Here is a 20,567-nt window from a genome sequence, read left to right on the forward strand (position 1 = left end):
CATACCGACTTTGAGAATATACAGAATGTCATGAGGTTATTTTCTGCCTACCTTCTTTCTGGGTCACAGGAACATTAAGAAGTTGGGCTGAAGAGGAGAAATTGATGGAGTTGAAACTGTCTACTTGTTCTTTACTGACCATCAGCAACAATATCCCTTCCCTATTCTCACCTCACATTGAAAGGACTCTCCGAGCTGCCAGCAAATAAGACGCAAACACGTACTTTACTTTTTTTTAACCTTTTGTTATTTTCAGACCAAAAAACACGTGCTCATGGTAAAAAATTAGAACGTAGATAAAATATATATATATATATTTATATATAAAAATATATAAAAATATATATAAATATATATAAATATATATAAACATATAAATATATATAAATATATATAAATATATAAACATATAAATATATATAAAACATATAAATATATAAACATAGATATATATATAAATATATATAAAAACATATATATATATATATATATATATATATTTTTTTTTTTTTTTTTTTTTTTTTTTTTTTTTAGGGGCACCTGAGTGGCTCAGTTGGTTAGGTGTCTGACTTTGGCTCAGATTATGATCTCACGGTTCGTGGGTTTGAGCCCTGACTCTGGCACTGTGCTGACGGCTCAGAGCCTGGAGCCTGGAGCCTGCTTCAAGTTCTGTGTCTCCCTCTCTCTCTGCCCCTTCTCCCCTCACGCTCTCTCTCTGTCTCTCAAAAATGAATAAACATGAAAACAATTTAGAAAAAGGGGCGCCTGGGTGGCTCAATCAGTTAAGCATCCGACTTCTGCTCAGGTCATGGTCTTACAGTTGGAGACCTCGAGAGTTCGAGCCCTGCATGGGGTTCTGTGCTGAAGCTCAGAGCCTGGAGCCTACTTCAGATTCTGTGTCTCCCTGTCTCTGACCGCCCCTGCTTGTGCTCTGTCTCCCTCTTTCTCAAGAATAGACATTAAAAAAATTTTTTTAATTAAAAAACCTTAAATCGTTCATAATTCCCATTCTACAAGACAACCGACCTAAACTCTTCAAAAAGGTAATGTCTCGAGAAAAGTGAGTGGAGTGATCATTCTAGATCTTAAAAGATTCACAAAAACATAACAATCATATACAATGTGTAAATACTGGAGCATAGACGGAAAAAAAGAAAAATAACAACGAGAAAATCATTTGGAGGACCTTTTGGGCAACTTGAATATTGTCTGATAGCTGGCGGTGGAATTATTGTTAGTTTTCTTTAGGTGTGATGTCAGAGTTGTAATGATATAAGAAACTGCTTGTATTCTTTTTTTTTTTTATTGTTTATTTATTTTTGAGAGAGAGAGACAGAGTGCGAGCAGGGGAGGGGCAGAGAGCAAGGGAGATACAGAATCTGTAGCAGGCTCCAGGCTCTGAGCTGTCAACACAGAGCCCAACGTAGGGCTTGAACTCACGAACCATGAGATCATGACCTAAGCTGAAGTCGGATGCTTAACTGACTGAGCCACCCAGGCGCCTCTCGAAACCGCTTGTATTCTTAATACACGCATGCTAAAAAAAATTAGGAGTCTGGAACTGCCATTGAAATGGTTCAACAAAAAGAGTCTGTGAGTGGGGTGTGTGTGTGTGTGTTAAAGCAAATATAGCAAAATGCTATCTAGTGGTGAATCTGTTTGGGAATTATACCAGTGTTAATTATAGTGTTCATTTAAACTTCCATATTTAAAAATTTTCGAAATAAGAAGCTAAGAACAAATCGGCTCAAGTGTGAGCCAACATTCAATTTATCATATTTACAGACATCACAAATATGTTTTAAGTAAATTTGGTAAAAGTGAGTATGTAATTTTTAACCTCTTTTTAATTTTTAAAAATATTTTTATTTATTTTTGAGAGGGGGAGAGAGAGAGAGACAGAGCACGAGCAGGAGAGAGGCAGAGAGAGAGTGAGACACGGAATCTGAAGCAGGCTTCTGGCTCTGAGCTGTCAGCACTGAATCCAACGCAGGGCTCGAACTTGTGAACTGCGAGATCGTGACCTGAGCCGAAAGTTGGATGCTTAACTGACTGAGCCACCCAGGCACCCCTGTAACTTCTTTTTACACTTATGTTTACAGATCTACATCACATTTTCTTTTCAAATAAAATGCTTTTTCAAATAATTAGGGAATGAACATATAGCCAAAAAAAGAAACACACACAAAGCTTCTCTAATTACCTGCATCAAACACAATTATTATTTAAAAAAAATTTTTTTTTAAGTTTATTTATTTTTGACAGAGACAGAGTGCGAGCATGAGCTGGGGAAGAGCAGAGAGAGAGGGAGACACAGAATACGAAGCAGGCTCCAGGCTCTAAGCTGTCAGCACAGAGCCCGACGTGGGGCTCGAACCCACGAAGTGTGAGATCATAACCTAGGCCGAAGTCGGACGCTCAACCGACTGAGCCACCCAGGTGCCCCTTGTCAAACACAATTATTAAAACATTACTGTGTTAGCCAAGGTAGCTAGTTACAGTAAGAACCCAAGAATTATAATTGGTTATTTTAATAAAATCATGATTCTCGCTGTTATCATAGTTTGGTGTGAGTCATGTGGCCCCCATCTTCTAGGCAGTGGCTCAAGGAACCAGCACCTTCCATTGTGTGACTTTTTCATCAGCACATTTTTTGTTTCCAGCCATGTTGTCAGAAGGAATGAGCAGGACCCGAGTAGACCTTATATGGACAGGCCTGGGAATGGCTTAGGTCCCTTTTGTCCACAGTCCTTGGCCAGAATGCAGATGTAAGACTGTAACAAATATAAGACTAGGGGGGTGGCGCCTGGGTGTCTCAGTCGGTTGAGCTTCTGACTTGATTTTGGCTCAGGTCGTGATCCCAGGGGATAGAGCCCCACATGGGACTCTGTGCTGAGTGTTGAGCCTGCGTCAGATTCTCTCTCTCTCTCTCTCTCTCTCTCTCTCTCTCTCTCTCTCTCCCTCTCCTTCTGCTGCCCCTCTCCCCTGCTTGCACTCTATCTCTCCCTCTAAAAAAATTAATAGCAATTTAAAATAAAAAAAACATAAGACTGGGAAGAGTAATCTTCCTCTGATGCTGGTGGGCGGAGTCATGGTGAACATATAGCCAAATTACACAATTAAACACAAAATTAAACACAAATTACACAATTAAACACAAAACCAAAAGGCAACCGATGGAATGGGAAAAGATATTTGCAAATGACATATCAGACAAAGAGCTAGTATCCAAAATCTATAAAGAACTCACCAAACTCCTCACCTGAAAAACAAATAATCCAGTGAAGAAATGGGCAGAAAACATGAATAGACACTTCTCTAAAGAAGACATCCAGATGGCCAACAGGCACATGAAAAGATGCTCAATATCACTCCTCATCAGGGAAATATAAATCAAAACCACACTGAGATATCACCTCACACCGGTCAGAGTGGCTAAAATGAACAAATCAGGAGACCAAAGATGCTGGAGAGGATGTGGAGAAATGGGAACCCTCTTGCGCTGTTGGTGGGAATGCAAACTGGTGCAGCCACTCTGGAAAACAGTGTGGAGGTTCCTCAAAAAATTAAAAATAGATCTACCCTATGACCCAGCAATAGCACTGCTAGGAATTTACCCAAGGGATACAGGAGTGCTGATGCATAGGGGCACTTGTACCCCAATGTTTATAGCAGCACTTTCAACAATAGCCAACTTATGGAAAGAGCCTAAATGTCCACCAACTGGTGAATGGACAAAGAAGTTGTGGTTTATACACACAATGGAATACTACTTGGCAATGAGAAAGAATGAAATATGGCCTTTTGTAGCAACATGGATGGAACTGGAGAAAGTTATGCTAAGTGAAATAAGTCACACAGAGAAAGACAGATACCATATGTTTTCACTCTTTTATTTTTTTTTTATTTAAAAAAATTTTTTTTTTATCAACGTTTATTTATTTTTGGGACGGAGAGAGACAGAGCATGAACGGGGGAGGGGCAGAGAGAGAGGGAGACACAGAATCGGAAACAGGCTCCAGGCTCTGAGCCATCAGCCCAGAGCCTGACGCGGGGCTCGAACTCCCGGACCGCGAGATCGTGACCTGGCTGAAGTCGGACGCTTAACCGACTGCGCCACCCAGGCGCCCCATCCATATGTTTTCACTCTTATGTGGATCCTGAGAAACTTAACAGAAGACCAGGGGGAAGAGGTAGGGGGAAAAAAGTTACAGAGAGGGAGGGAGGCAAACCGTAAGAGGCTCTTAAAAACTGAGAATAGACTGAGGGTTGATGGGGGGTGGGAGGGAGGGGAAAGTGGGTGATGGGCGTTGAGGAGGGCACCTGTTGGGATGAGCGCTAGGTGTTGTATGGAAACCAATCTGACAATAAATTTCATTCAAAAAAATAAGCAAAAAAATAATTAATGAGACAATAGCTTTATATTTTACACAGCACAAATCTCTCTACTTTTGAATATCAACCATCGATGGCTGAATGATCGTACTGCTCATTTCGTGAGACAGTGTCCTCATTAGTCTAGCCATGAATTCCTTTCATGGGTGTATGTATCTGTTTCATTTTTTCCTTATGCCCCAGTCCCGTTTCCTTCTTCCCAATATAGGGTTCATGATAATGCATTAACTCTATGTCTTTACATTCATATGGGTTTTTACAAAATAAATGACATTGTTTGGTTTACATATATTTTAATTCACATATTTATGTAAATGTGTGGTTATCTCTTTCTTTTTCTTTTGTGCAAACACCGCTATGGTTTTGAGGGACATACACATTTCTACAGATACTTCTAGTTCGTTCTTCTGGTTGCTGCATGGTGCTCCACAGTGGAGATCCATCATGATGCTCTAATCCATTTTTTGGTGATGGACAACCAGATTATTGCCAAATGCCTGCCACTTTAAATGCGCTACATTTAATAAGTTTTATATGTGACTTTTCCCTGTGAGAATGCACATGATCTATCTTTTAAAAAAATTTTTTTTAATTATATTTTTTATTTTAAAGAGACAGAGAAAGCCCAGGCAGGGGAGAGGGGCAGAAGAAGAGAGAGAATCTTAAGCAGGCTGCATGCTCAGTGAGGAACCCATCATGGGGCTCGATCCCACAATCCTGGGATCATGACAGGAGCCAAAATCAACAGTTGGACGCCCAACTGACTGAGCCATTCAGGTGCTCCTACGTGATATAATGTTTATTTTATTATTTTTAATTAATTTATTTAAATTCAAGTTAGTTAAAATACAGTGTCATATTGGTTTCAGTAGAACCCAGTGATTCATCGCTTACATACAACACCCAGTGCGCCATCCCAACAAGTGCCCTCTTTAATGCCCATCACCCATTTAGCCCATCCCCCCACCGTCCTCCCCTCCAGCAACCCCCAATTTGTTCTCTGTATTTAAGAGTCTCTTATGGTTTGTCTCCATCTCTGTTTTTATCTCATTTTTCCTTCCCTTCTCCTATGTTTGTTCATCTGTTGTGTTTCTTAAATTCCACGTATGAGTGAAATCATGTATTTGTCATTCTCTTTAATACGGCTGCTTTTTGTTTTGATAGACCAGACTTTCCAATGATTGTCATGACATCATTTCATTAATTATAGCATTTATTTACATAGATTTTATTCCATTTTAAATGGAGAGACAAATGCATGTGATATAAGTACTCAGAATATAAAAGATTTAACAACGCATCATAATTTAAATATTCTGCAAGGGTAGAAGGATTTCAGAGCCCTTGTCCGATCCCCTTGTTTGTCTGTTTATAAGTATTACTGGTCATACAGAACCAAAACAGGCATCTTATCCAAGTTGTCTAGAAAAAGGCCCTTTCTCCCAGAAAACTGTGAAGCACAGAATTCTCTTTCCTTTTTAAAAATACCTTTTCCTTCTCTGTTTCTTGATGCTCATCTTACCCAATCCTTTCCTTCGAGAACTTGCTCTAAGTTCTGTGTCTGGGTTGTGGCTCCCATCCATCTTATTTTAGGGAAAAAATGTTCAAGACCCAGACTTGGCAGAGAGAGGCTCTTAGGCAACCCATCAGCAATTTTGATGTATTGTTCCATGGATGTTCCTTTTACATAATTTAGCCATGACCTGCATGGTCCCGGAGTCCCAAGTACGGATTTAGATCCTGTCTTAGTCAGCTTAGGCTACCACAACAAAATACCATAGACTAGGAGGCATAAACATCAGAAATGTATTTTCTCAAGTTTCAGAGACTGAGAACCCAAGATTTAGGTGCAGAGAGATTTGGTTCCTGGTGGGAGCTCCCTTCCTGGCTTAAAGACAGCTGTCTTCTTGCCACAGCCTCAAATGGCAGAAAGAGAAGGAGAGTAATCTTTCTGATACCTCTTCTTATAAGGGCACTAATCCCATCCTAAGGACCCTAATCTCATGATCTCATCTAAACCTGATTACCTCCCCCAAAGCCCATCTCCAAATACCATTTCACTGGGGATTAGAGCTTCAATACATGATTTTGGAGAGGGGGACACAACTCGGTCCATTTTTAAAAATTTATTTATTTTGAGAGAGAGGGAAAGAGCGCATGAACAGGGGAGGGGCAGAAAGAGAGAGAGAGAGAGAGAGAAAGAGAATCCCAGGCAGGCCCCCTGCTGTCAGCACAGAGCCCGATGTGGGGCTCGGTCTCACAAACCACGTGATCGTGACCCGAGCCAAAACCAAGAGTTGGACGCTTAAGACTGGGGAAGAAGCTTGGTTATACTCAGGATCTATTTACAAACAGGAAGGTTGCTTCCGGGAAGAAGGATCTATTTATAAACAGGAAGGCTGATGATCTGTTGATTCTTTTCAAGTCTCAAGGACAAAGTTTCACTTATTAAAACACCCCCTAAACTTCAAAGCGTGCCTTCTTTTTGTTAATTTTTCCATCAGGTTGTTATACTTCCTGTAGCTAACCTGTTCCCACTCCTCAGGTTTGGGAGGAAGTTAATTCTCAGGTGGTGTTTCCTCCAGCTCGCCGTTACTGACACCTGTGCAGCCTTCGCGCCCACCTTCTTCATTTATTGCACCCTACGCTTCTTGGCTGGCTTTTCTACCATGACCATCCTGACAAACTCTGTGATGCTCAGTAAGTAAAAACTTCGGGTATTGACATTCTCCAAGACTTAACTTTGACTTTGAGATCCCAACTTTGAAGTCAAAATCCTGCTTGTTTGTTTGTTGTTGTCGTTGTTCAGTTGTAGAATGGACAGTGCCCCAATTCCAAGCCACGGGAATAGCAATGACCATCTGTGGTGCTTGCGTAGGACAGATGATCCTGGGAGGACTGGCTTTTGCCATTCGAGACTGGCATACCCTTCAGCTGGTGTCTTCTGTACCATTATTTGTCCTTTTTCTTTCCTCAAGGTATAAGCTTTCTTCTTCCCTTTGTCTTAGAGGATACTGGATGCAAGATACATGGAATGATGACATAAGAATTCTGTTTGATCCTTAGTTAACACTTGAGCACACGCTCTCCTAATAAGCGTCCAGTGTACAGGTCAAGAAGCTGAACACGTATGGTTGTCAGATAATATCAAGGACACTCCGTTAAATTTGAAATTCAGACAGATAATACATTTGTGTGTGTGTGTAACCTTCCAAATACTGCAGGAAGCATAGCTACGCTCAAAATTATCCATTGTTTATATGAAATTTCTGTTTATTTGAGATTTCTGTGCTTTTATTTACTAACCTGATAAAATACAGGGCATCTCATTAAAGTAAAATTTCAAGTCAACAAATACTTTTCAGTGTGAGTGTGTCCAAAATATTGCATGGGACATAGTGATACTCAAGAGTTACTCATAGTCACTGTTTATCTAAATTCGGATTTAACAAGGCACGTTGTTTTGATTTGCCAAACCTGGTAACATCCCCCTGAATAAGATGGGGGGGGGCAATATGACTCCTACTCAATGCTGCCATTAGTGAAAGTGTACTGCGTGGAGAGGTTATCCTTACAGTTTCCTAGTTACAGAATCAGCTGCTTTTCTATTGGCTGGCACAACAAAACAAGAGGTAGGTATCAGATGGGAGGGTAGAGAGATTTCAGGCCAAAGAATGTGTGAAAAATGGGCACATGAGAATTGACTGCACCTGTCTGTCTTCTTTGATCAGGTGGCTGATGGAGTCTGCTCGGTGGCTGATTATGACCAACAAACCCGAGGAGGCCTTAAAGGCACTTAGAAAAGCTGCACTCTGGAACGGAAGGAAGAATGTTGGAGACACCCTAACCATGGAGGTGAATAGGAAAGAGAGTTGGTTATGGGATGTAGGGGAGACACAACCTGACATATGCACTAGGTGGCGTCCGTGAGGTGCAAAAAGGGCGGGAACACAAGTCTGGCTTGGGGTCTTCTCTCCTCATTGTCCTGGTTCTCAATGGCTGTCAACATTGTTGGAGTTAATATAAAGAGAGAGTATCCTGTTGCTGAGAACGAGACATGTATATTGTACTCAACAGGACCAGATAGCTCTTAGTGTTTATGGCTGTAAAGATTGTGTATTTGTCTCTATGTTAGAAAAAAGTAACAAAGACTAATCCATTTCTTTCCACTAATATTCTGACGGCCTTTGTTCAACATAGTAAGATCAGTAGAAGGGAGGCTTAGGGACCATGCAGAATAGAGCATAAGGAGGATCACTTATTTGTTAATTAGGTCATACACTCTTTCATTAATGGTGTATTACTGAGTGCCTCCCTGGGCCACTTCTGTTCTCTCCAGGAAATATGGCATTGGCCACAACAATCCAAATCTCTGCTTTTTGGAGTTTACATTCGACTTATTACAAGTTCCAAGAGCATGACTCAGTGGAAATGCCTCAGAGAAGCCTTTTTTTTTTTTTTTTTCCACCCTGGGCTTGGAAGGCAGATATTGATGTGGGTCATAAAGTAAACCGTTCATCATGTCACGAACGTATAAATTATTTATCAAAAAATCATAATGTGCTAGGCGCAGTGCTGGATCTTGACCAGCAGTGTGGTTCAGAATTCCATGTTTTAAGGAACTTTAGTATTAATAAGAGAAAAATTAATATTCATTTTTAAATTAACATGGATTATCTCTTCTTAAAATTTTTTTTTTAATTTTTTTTTTTTTTTTTTAGTTTATTTTTGAGACAGAGAGAGACAGAGCATAAACGGGGGAGGGTCAGAGAGAGAGGGAGACACAGAATCGGAAGCAGGCTCCAGGCTCTGAGCCATCAGCCCAGAGCCCGACGCGGGGCTCGAACCCACGGACCGCGAGATCGTGACCTGAGCCGAAGTCGGACGCTTAACCGACTGAGCCACCCAGGCGCCCCTCTTCTTAAATTTTTAACTGTACAATACAGTATTGTTAACTCTAAGTACAATGATCTCTAAAACTTTTTCATCTTGCGTGACTGAAACTCTCTACCCATTGAAATGCGATTTCCCATATCCTTTGTCCCTAGTCCCTGGTCAACCATTCCATTTATTGTCTTATTATTTTAGTATTTTATATACTTCATATAGGTGGAATCATGCAGTGTTTGTCCTTCTGTGACTGCCTTATTTAACAAAAAGTCCTCAAGACTCATCTACGGTAGTAGCATATAGCAGGATTTCTTTTTTTTATGGATGAATAATATTCTGTTGTATGTATACACCACATTTTCTTTGTCCATTCATCCACTGATGGTCATTTAGCTTGCTTCCATGGTTTGGCTGCTGTTGCAATGAACATGTGGATGCAAATATCTCTTCTCTGTTTATAATTCTTTGGGATACATAACCGGAAGTGGTGTTGCCAGATCAGATGGTATTTATTTTGTTAAATTTCCTGTTGGCAATGATAAGAGAATGGAAAGAAAGCTAATAGAGACAAGGAAAAAATCATCTACCCTTGTTTAATTGAAAAAGGGAAGGCTTAGGGTTGAGACAGTCAAAGAGGAGCAATAAAACATTACTGGAAACATGTTCAATGCACATCTGAAAGATTTCTCTTTTTCTTTTTTTAATGTTTATTTATTTATTTTGAGAGGGGGAGGAGAGGCAGACAGAGGAGAGAACGAATCCCAAGCAGGCTTATATGCTCAGTGCGGGGCCCAACATGGGGCTTGATCTCATGGCTGTGAGATCATGACTGGAGCTGAAATCGAGAGTCAGACACTTAATCGACTGAGCCACCTAGGTGCCCCGAAAGATTTTTCTTAAAACAACTTTATCAAGGTATGATTAACATACAAAAAGCTGTACGTATTTAATTTATCCAACTTGGTGAATCTGATAAGCACACATTCAAACATCATTACCACCACCTATGCAATCAACATATCCATCACCTCCTAAAACTTTCTCCTGCCCTTTTTATTCATTACTTTTTGTGATAACACTCAATAATACACCTACTAATAGCAAATTTTCGATATGTAGTAGGGTATTATAACTATAGACAGCCGTACAGTGGATCGTTAGGACTGATTCACCTTGCGTAACTGGACTTTGTACTCTTTGCCAAATATGTCCCCATTTCCCAAATCCCCCAGCAGCTGGCAAACACCATTCTGTTCTCTGCTTCTTTATTTCCAGTCTTACATCTTAGTCTCTAACCTTTCGTGAATTGATTTTTGTGTACAGGGTAAGATAAGTTTCCAGTTTCATCCTTTTATATGGGAACATCCAGTTTTCCACAACACCATTTATTGATGACACTATCCTGTCCCCACTGTGAATTCTCGACACCACTGTCCAAGATCACGTGACCGCATATGCTGAGTTTATTGCCATTCCGCTCCATTGGGCTGTGCGTCTGTTTTTATACCAGTACCGTGGTCTTGGATACGGTGGTTTTGTAATACATTTTGAAATCGGAACATGTGACACCTCCAGCTTTGGTTTCCGCTTAAAAATTCTTTTGATTATTAAGGGCCTTCTGTGTTTCCATATGAATTTTTGGATTTTTTTTTTCTTTATTGAAGAACAGTTGACACACAACGTTACGTTAGTCTCAGGGGTACAACACAGTGAATCAACAACCTTATATATTATGCTATGCTCAACACAAATGTAGCTACTATCTGTCACCATTCAACACTATTACGCCATTAACTATACTCCCCAGGCTGTACTTTTCTACCACATGACTTATTCATTCCACGACTGGAAACCTATACCTCCCACTCCTCGTCATCCAATTTGCTCACCTCCCACCCCTCTGGCAGCCATCAGTCTGTTCTCTATATTTACTAATCTGTTTCTGGTTTTTTTAGTTTGTTTTGCTTTGTTGATCCCACAGATAAGTGAAAACTTGTGGTATTTGTCTTTGTCTGATTTATTTCACTTAGCATAATATCCTCTAGGTCCATTGATGTTGCCACAAATGGTAAGATCTCATTCTTTTTTATGGCTGTATGTGCATATATGTGTATGTATACATATTTATGTATATGTATGTATATACCTATACATACATTATATACATACCTATATATTATACACATACCACATCTTCTTTATCCATTCATCTACCAATGGGCATTTGTGTTGTTTCCATATCTTGGCTATCGTAAATAATGTTGTAAGAAATATAGGGGTGCATACGCCGTTTTGAGTTAGTGTTTTTGTTTTCTTTGAGTAAATACCCAGTAGTGGAATTACTGGATCATATGGCATTTCTATTTTTAATTTTTGAGGAACCTCCATGCTGATTTTGGCAGTGGCCGCACCAATTTACATTCCCACCAACGGTGTTGTATCCTCTTATTGGATAGTTCCCTTTATCATTAGGCAATGCCCCTCTTTGTCTCTTGTTACTGTCTTTGTTTTAAAGTCTAGTTTATCTGATATAAGTATTGTTACCCCAGATTTTGTTTTTGCTTCCATTTGCATGGAATATTTTTTTCCCCATCCCTTCGCTTTCAGTGTGTCCGCGTCTTTAGGTCTGAAGTGAGTCTCTTGTCAGCAGCATATGGATGGGTCTGGTTTTTTGTTTTCTTTTTTTAATCCATTCTGCCACCCTATGTCTTTTGATTGGAGCATTTAGACCATTTACATTTAAAGTAATTATTGATATATATGTACTTATTGCCATTTTGTTAATTGTTTTCTGGTTGTTTTGTAGCCCTTCTTTGTTCCTTTCTTCTTCTTTTGTCCTCTTTCCTTGTAATTGATGACTCTCTTTAATGTTGTTCTTGGCTTTCTTTCTCTTTATTTTTTGTCTATTATAGGTTTTCTTATCTTTATTTTCATGAGGTTCATATATAGCATCTCAAGTATACAGTAGTCTATATTAAGTTGATGATTACTTAAGTTTGAACACATTCTAAAAGAACTTCCTCTTTATCCCCTTCTCCACATTGTATGTATATATTGTCATATTTTACATCATTATTTTGTGAGTTCCCGAAACTAATTCTTTACATGTAATTGATTTTACTAGTTTTGTCTTTTAACCTTCATACCAGCTTTCTAAGTGATTGCTCTACTACCTTTCCTGTAAATTTGCTTTTATTTATGAAAATGTTTTCCTTTTAGAGTTTTCTCACTTCTAATTATGGTCTTTTCTTTGCCACTTGAAGAAGTCTCTTTAGCATTTCTCATAGGGCCAGTTTAGTGGTGATGAACTTTTTAAACTTTTGTTTGTCTGGGAAACTCTTGATCTCTCCTTCAATTGTGAATGATAATCTTGCGGGGTAGAGTATTCTTGGTTGTAGGGTTTTTTTTGTTTTTTGTTTTTTTTTTTCCCTCTCAGCACTTTGAATATGTCACTCCCTTCTGGCATGCAAAGTTGCTGCTGAAAAATCAGCTGATAGTCTTATGGAGTTTCCCTGGTCTCTAACTAGTGACTTCTATCTTGCTGCTTTTTAAAATTCTCTCTTTATCTTTAATCTTTGGCATTTTAATTGTCATGTGTTGTGAAGTGGAACTCCTTCGGTTCATCTTTTTTGGGGGCTCTCTGTGCTTCCTAAATTTAGGTGTGTTTTTCTCTGCCCGGGATAGGCAATTTTTCGTCTATTGTTTCTCCAAATAAGTTTTCTACCCCTTTCTCTTTCTCTCTTCTTCTAGGATCTCTATAATGTGAATGTTTGTTCCCTTGATGTTATCTAAGAGCTCCCATAACCTATCCTCATTTTTTAAAATGCTTTTTTATTTTTGCTCTTCAGCTTGAGTGTTTTCCATTATCCTGTCTTCCAGATCACTGATATGTTCTTCTGCATCCTCTATACTGCTGTTGATTCCCTCTAGTGTCTTTTTCCATTTCAGTTATTGTATTTTTTTTTTTCTCTGATTGGTTCTTTCTTATATTTTCTGTCTCCTCGTTGAAGTTCTTAGTGAGTTCATCCACTCTTCTTTCAGTCTGATGAGCATTCTTATGACCATTACTTTGAACTCATCAGATAGATTGCTCATGTCCTTTCCTTTAGTTCTTTGTCTGAGGTTTTGTCTAGGCCTTTCATTTGGAGCATGTTTCCCTGTCTTCTAACTGTGCTTGACTTTTTGTGTTTGTTTTTATGCATGAGCTGGAACAGTCATTTCTCTGAAACTTGAAAGAATCATCTTGTGTATGGTTAACCTCTGTGTAGACTCTGTGTACCTGGTGCCTTTTGCTGGATGGCTGGCTGGAGCTGTGGCTGGGGATCCTGGGGCACTCCGTGCTAGGGCTGTCCTGGTGGGATGCCTGGAGCTGAAGTGGGCATGGGCCAGGGTGGTCCCACCTTGGTCCTTGGAAGGACAGCTGAAATTGAAGTGAGTGCAAGCTAGGGTATGCTGGGGCACTCTGTACAGGGGACACCGCAGCAGGTGGTTGGAGCTGAGGTGGGTGCAGTCCAGGGAGGGTCCAAGGGTACTCCACACAGGAAGCACCCTTGAAAGTCATCTGGAGCCAAAGTGGTGCAGGCCTGGAGTGTTCCAAGGTGCTTTACACCTGTGTCATGTAGGAGAGACAGCCCGAGCTGTAGTGAGCATTGGCCAGGGGTGTCCTGGTGTGCAGCACACTGGGGCCACTTTGGTGGGATCACTGGAGCTGGTATGGGCTAGGGGCCCAGGGCTCACTGAGGCAGTAAGCTGGCTTAGGCGCCTGGACCCTGCTCCCATCTATGCTATCAAGGTGGAGGGGAAATGTAAACCCTGGCGTTCACCAGCACCTCTGACCTGGAGAGTGTTCTAACAGCAACTCTGCCATTTGGCAGAGATGTAGGGCTTAATCTTTTATTTTTAATAAACATAATCTTAATCTTTTATACTTTATTTTAGGTGCTCTTTTCAACTTTGGCCTTTTTTTTCCCCCTGAGCCCTAGGGCAGACAAGTCTGTTCATAGTCCTTCAGCACTATCCCTCCTCGCTCCAGTTTGCAGTGTGACCGAGATGGGGGTTCCCTTAGCTACCGTGTCTCCATCTGTCTTTCCATTCTCCGTGTGGTCTTTCTGTCATTTGTTGTGCAGAAGCTGTTCAGTCAACCCTCAGTTCTTCTTCAGGATCAATTTCTCTAAAAATAGGTATAGATTAGTGTGCCCTGTGGAGGAAAGTGAGTTCAGGGTCTTCCTATGTTGCAGCCTTGGACTGGAACTCAGGATTGTTTTCTTCCTTCTCCCCCTCCCCTCCTCCTTCTTCTTTTAAAAACATTTATTTGAGGGCTACCTGGGTGGCTTGGTCGGTTAAGCAACCGGCTTCAGCTGGGGTCATGATCTTGCGGCTGCTGGGTTCACGCCCCACATCAGACTCTCTGCTGTCAGTGCAGAGCCTGCTTCGGATCCTCTGTCCCTCTCTCTCTCTCTGCCTCCCACTCTCTCTCTCTCAAAGACCAACAAACACAAACATACATACATACATACACAAACATTAAACATTTTTTAAAAAGTTGACACTTCATCATGCAAAGGATTTGATGCAATTTACAACATTCACATATGTGAATCATTTGTGAGGGAAATAGAAATCAAAATTTAAAAAAACATTAAGACTGTAGAAAGAATAACACTAACACATAGACAAAAAAATATGTATATTCTCTAATATATTCTGAATCTGTCCAACCATTTCTCAACTCCATTTTTATCACTGCACTCCAAATCCTTCTTCCCTCTGGCTAGCTTCTCTCCCACCTCCATTGTTGCCCCATTCTCATCCATTGTTTAGAAAGAAGCCAGAGGATCCTTCAGAAATGTAAGCCTGATCCTGTTAACCACCTCGCTCCTGCTTGACGGCCTCTACAGACTCCCTCTTGCATTTAGGATTAAAGTCACGTCCTTAAATATGGCCCACTAAGCTTTTTGTGGTCTGGTGCTGACAACCTCCAGTGGCCGTTGTTGATTTTGAGCTGCCCAGTATCCATTTGTACTTCCAAATTGCAACCTGGTTTTCTTTTAGGGAATCATCTCTTTCCCGTTGGACACCATCTGGTGGAACCGTCAGTCAGGTGCCATGTTTTTTTCTAGGCATGGGGCAAGAATTTTTTTTTTTTTTTTTTTTTTTTTTTTGCAAGCATGTCTTAAGGGCAAGGCCAGTTGATGGTCCAAGAATGTGAACGTTGGTGAAAGTTGACATCCAAGGGGCAAGCACCCAGACCTGGCCATTCTTACTACAAGACTCTTCCTGGACTTCCTGCTCCCTAGCACTTTGTAGATTCCCAAATCCTACCTATTTGGAAGCCTTTCCATCAATTCAGGATTGTTTTCTCTATTTCTGTAAGGAATGCCATTAAGATTTTGATAGGGATTGTATTAAATCTGTAGGTTACTTTGGGTACGATGGGTGGTTTTTTTTTTCCAGTTTACTTATTTATTTTGAGAGAGAAACAGTGTGAATGGGAGATGGACAGAGAGACAGGGAGACGGAGAATCAGAAGCAGGTGCCATACTGCCAGCACAGAGCCCAACACAGGGCTTGAACTCATGAAACTGTGAGATCATGACCTGAGAGATCATGACCTGAGCCACAACCAAGAGTCAGATGCTTACCTGACTGACCCAGCCGAGCACCCCTGGGTGTTTTAATAATATGAACTTTTTCGGGGCGCCTGGGTGGCTCAGTCGGTTAAGCGTCCGACTTCGGCTCAGGTCACGATCTCGCGGTATGTGAGTTCGAGCCCCGCGTCGGGCTCTGTGCTGACTGCTCAGAGCCTGGAGCCTGTTTCAGATTCTGTGTCTCCCTCTCTCTCTCTGACCCTCCCCCGTTCATGCTCTGTCTCTCTCTGTCTCAAAAATAAATAAACGTTAAAAAAATTTTTTTAAAAAATAATATGAACTTTTTCAATCCATGAACATGGGATGTATTCCCTTTTTTCCTATGTCTGCTTTAATTTCTTTCTTCAGTGCTTACAATTTTCAGTATACAAGTCTTTTGTTCCCTGGCTAAGTTTATTCCTAAGGACTTTGTTTTTTTTAATGTTTTATTTATTTTTGAGAGAGAGAGAGAGAGTGCACGAGTGGGGGAGGGACAGAGAGAGAGGGAGACACAGAATCCAAAGCAAACTCCAGGCTCTGAGCTGTCAGCACAGAACCGGACGCGAGGCTCGAACTCACGAGTCATGAGATCATGACCTGAGCCGAAATCGAACACTTAACCTAGTGAGCCACCCAGGCACCCCAGGACTTTATTATTTTTGAAGCTATTGTAAACAGATGTTTTCTTAATTTCATTTTCAGATAGTTTGTTGCTCGTGTATAGAAATGCAACTGGTTTTTATATTTTGACTTTGTATCCTGAAACTTTACTGAATTCATTTATTAGTTCTAACAGTATTTTGGAGGTGTCTTTAGGGTTTTCTACATATAAGACGATGTCATCCACCAGTGGAGATAATTACTTCTTCCCTTCTGATTTGGGCGCCTCATGTTTCTTTTTCTTACCTAATTGCTCTGGCTAGGACCTCCCAACCCTATGTTGATTTAAAGCGGCATTCTTGTCTAGGAAAAGCTTTCAGTTTTTCACCATTGAGTATAATATGAGCTGTGGGCTTCTCATAGATGGCCTTTAAGGTAAGTTCCTTCAATACCTTGTTTCTTGAGAGTTGTTTTTGTTTTTTTTTTTTTTTTTTATCGTGGATGTGTGTTGAATTTTGTCAAATGCTTTTTTACATCTATTGGGGTGACCCTATGATTTTTTTTAATGTTTATTTATTTTTGAGAGAGAGACAGAGGATCTGAAGCAGTCTCTGTGCTGACAGCAGAGAGCCCGATGCAGAACCCAAACCCACGATTTATAATATCATGACCTGAGCTGAAGTCAGATGCTTAACTAACAGAGCCACCATGGCGTCCCGAAATGATCATGTGATTTTTAACCTTCATTCTGCTAATGTGGTGTATCACATTTTTAAAATTTGCTTATGTTGAATTATCCTTGCATCCCAGGAATAAATTCCATGGCTTCATGGTATGCAGTGTGCTGTTGAAGTTGGTTTACTAATATGTTGCTGATAATTTTTTTTACCTTTGTTCATCAGGGATATTGGCCTGTAGTTTTCTTTTCTTCTGGTGTCTTTGTCTGACTTTGGTATCAGAGTCATACTGCCCTCATGAAACAAATTTGTTAGTGTTTCCTCTTATTCTATTTTTGGAAAAGTTTGAGAGGGATTGGTGTTGATAATTTACATGTTTGTTAGAATTCACCTGTGAAGCTATCTGGTGTTAGGCTTTTATTTCTAGGATACTTTTTATTACTGTTTCAATCTCCTTATTAGTTATTGGTTTCTTCAGATTTTCTATTCTTCTTGATTCCATTTTGGTAGCTTGTATACTTCCAGGAATTTATCCATTTCTTCTAGGTCACCCACTTTTTGGCATGTAATTTTTTATTATAGTCCCTTATGATCTTTTTTTAATTTCTGTGGCATCAGTTGTGATGTCTCCTCTTTCATTTCTGATTTTATTTGTTTGAGGCTTCTCTCTTTTTTTATGGTCAGTCTAGCTAAAAGTGTGTCAATTTTGTTCATCTTTTTTTAAAAGAATCAACTCTCTTATCGATATTTTTATTTTGTGTTTTTTTTTCTCCCCCCTGATTCGTGTTTGTGCATTTGAAGAAGGAGTCACCTCCTCCAGTCTTTACAGTCTGGCTTTGGCAGGAAACATAAACCCTCCACCAGTCACCATGGGTGGGATTCTGGGGAGACCAGTGAGCAGGGTTCATCAGCGAGCCTGCTGTCTGGGTCCATGGGTGTGTGGACCATTTGCCAGAATCTGCAGGTGGGTCCACTGCTAGTTCATGAATAGATAGGTAAGGTTATGGGCTTGATAAAGCCTCTTTGAAATAAAGCAAGGGTGGTATGTGAATACCGAAGAGGGAGACATAACCTGGGTCACAGATGTGTAGGAACTTAATGCTACTTGAGGGTAGTTACATTTGAAATGGGTCTTACAGGTTAAGGTAGAACTAGCCAGGTTTAAACCAAGCAGGGATAGGGGCACCTGGGTGGCTCAGTCGGTTAAGCAGCCGACTTCGGCTCAGGCATGATCTCTTGCAGTCTGCGAGTTCAAAGCCCTGCATCAGGCTCTGTGCTGACTGCTCAGAGCCTGGAGCCTGCTTCGGATTCTGTGTCTCCCTCACTCTCTGCCCCTCCCTCCCTCTCCCTCAAAAATAAATAAAGATTATAAAAATTTTTGCAATTTAGAGGAGTCCAGATGACTGCAGAGGGGCCGAGCCAGTGGTGTGCTGGTAAATGTTTAGTACCTAACATTATAGGAGGAACAAAAAATCCATAGATCTCAAATTTGTGGTGATTGTCAACTTCTATAGTATGAACACCACCACCATGGTCTGTCAAAGCCACGAGCATCATGGCAACTGCTTCACAAACTATCTAAAAATTTAACAAGGGGCTTTTGTGAATTTGTACCCACTGATTCCAGGACACCAATGGGCAAGACTTCAGACAGGAGGCTACTGCATGCTTTCCACCCCAGCGTGGTGTTATGATTGGCACAGTTTTTTTTATTTACTAGCAAAGGAAAATCAGAGAAACAGATGCGTTTAAAAAACAAAGATCCAGCGGGCTCTCCGTTTGAATAGAGGTTTCCTCTTCCTTGAATAAGAATTTTTTACCAGGTAGGAGTAGCTCCTTTAGTGCCCACAAATGGCCTCGCATTGCCTCCCTCAATTCTTCTGGAAACATCTCTGCTTTCTCACTAAAAATGAATGGCCTTGGTGAAGTAACGTCAGTGTCTCCCAAACTTTTACTCCGATATCGGCTGTGATTTGAGGCCAGCTTTACAGGTACAACAGGCCTCATCTGGCCCAAGTTTAAGGTGTCCTTGGAGCCCATTCCTAGAATGTCCCTGTGATAGTGGCCGGTGGTCCTGGGTTTCTGAGCGTTAGATGCAGGAAGGAGATGCTATCATGACTCTTCTCTTCCAAGAGGGTAAGTCCAGCATTTTGCTGCTTGAGTGAGCTCTGCAACTCGAAGACATTCTTGATCTGGTTGGTCTTCATTTGATGGGGGGGGGGGGGGGGGCGGGATTACTCCCAAGTCCCTTCCTCATGGAATTCTTCCAGTGGACTTCATGGTATTGCTTCATTTTTTTAAAGTTTATTTTGAGAGAGAGAGAGAGAGAGAATGAGCAAACGGGGAAGGGGCAGAGAGAGAGAATCCCAAGCAGGTTCCGAGTTGTCAGTGCAAAGCCCGATGCCAGGCTTGAACTCACGAACCCATGAGATCATGACCTGAGCCAAAATCAAGGTTTGTTCACTCAACCGACGGAGCCACCCAGGTGCCCCAGTATTGTTTCATGTGTAAAAGTGAGATGAGAATTAAGTTGATAGTATCTGAATATTTAAGAAATAATTAAGTATCCGAGGTGTGTTGGGTAGAATTCCATATGCATGTTTGCAACCTCACATATGGCTAGAAAATCCTCATGAGGGGCGCCTGGGTGGCTCAGTCAGTTGAGCGTCTGACTTCAGCTCAGGTCATGATCTCACGGTTTGTGAGTTTGAGCCCCGTGTTGGGCTCTGTGCTGACAGCGCAGAGCCTGGAGCCTGTTCCGGATTCTGTGTCTCCCTCTCCCTCTGTGCCCCTCCCCTGCTCACACCCTGTCTCTGTCTCAAAAATAAATAAACATTTAAAAAAAATTTTTTAAAGAAAAGAAAATCCTCATGAAAAGGGTGCTATTATCTTTCTTCACCTATTTCTTCTTGTTCTTCTTATGCTTCTCATTCTTCTCGTTCTCCTCCTCCTCTTCCTTCATTTTCCTGATGACAGGGACATTGGGGTTTAGAAATATTTAATCACCTTGGGCACGGTATATACCCAGCATGTTGCAGGACCATTAAATAACTCCAAATTATCACCAGCTCAGGTATAAATTATTCTACACCAAGACCCCACCCTGGTTTCATCCTCAAGTTTAATTCTAGGCATCTCATTCATGGAGACACAATATTCCAGGATTTCCCTCAAAAAGGCTTAAAAAATTTTTTTTTCAATGTTTATTGATTTTTGAGAGACAGAGACAGAGTGTGAGTGGGGGAGGGTCAAAGAGAGGAGACACAGAATCCGAAGCAGGCTCCAGGCTCTGAGCTGTCAGCACAGCACGTGGCTGGAACCCACGAACCATGAGATCGTGACCTGAGCTGAGGTTGGAACTCAACAGACTGAGCCACCC

At 40.9% G+C, this 20,567-nt stretch overlaps 1 protein-coding gene across 5 annotated transcripts in view; it reads left to right on the forward strand.

The window, feature by feature from the left end:
• Positions 1-20,567, forward strand: part of LOC123601854 (solute carrier family 22 member 9-like) — a 34,846-nt gene that overhangs the window by 8,047 nt on the left and 6,232 nt on the right. For 4 of the 5 annotated variants that reach the window (XM_045485647.1, XM_045485648.1, XM_045485645.1 and 1 more), the window contains exons 3-5: positions 6,941-7,095; positions 7,205-7,373; positions 8,127-8,250. In XM_045485647.1, coding sequence (XP_045341603.1) covers positions 6,941-7,095; positions 7,205-7,373; positions 8,127-8,250 — 448 coding nt within the window. The remainder of the gene's footprint in view (positions 1-6,940; positions 7,096-7,204; positions 7,374-8,126; positions 8,251-20,567) is intronic. The other variant, XM_045485646.1, reaches the window with a different exon arrangement.

The sequence above is a fragment of the Leopardus geoffroyi genome, chromosome D1 (genome assembly GCF_018350155.1).
Source record: "Leopardus geoffroyi isolate Oge1 chromosome D1, O.geoffroyi_Oge1_pat1.0, whole genome shotgun sequence".
NCBI lineage: Eukaryota > Metazoa > Chordata > Mammalia > Carnivora > Felidae > Leopardus > Leopardus geoffroyi.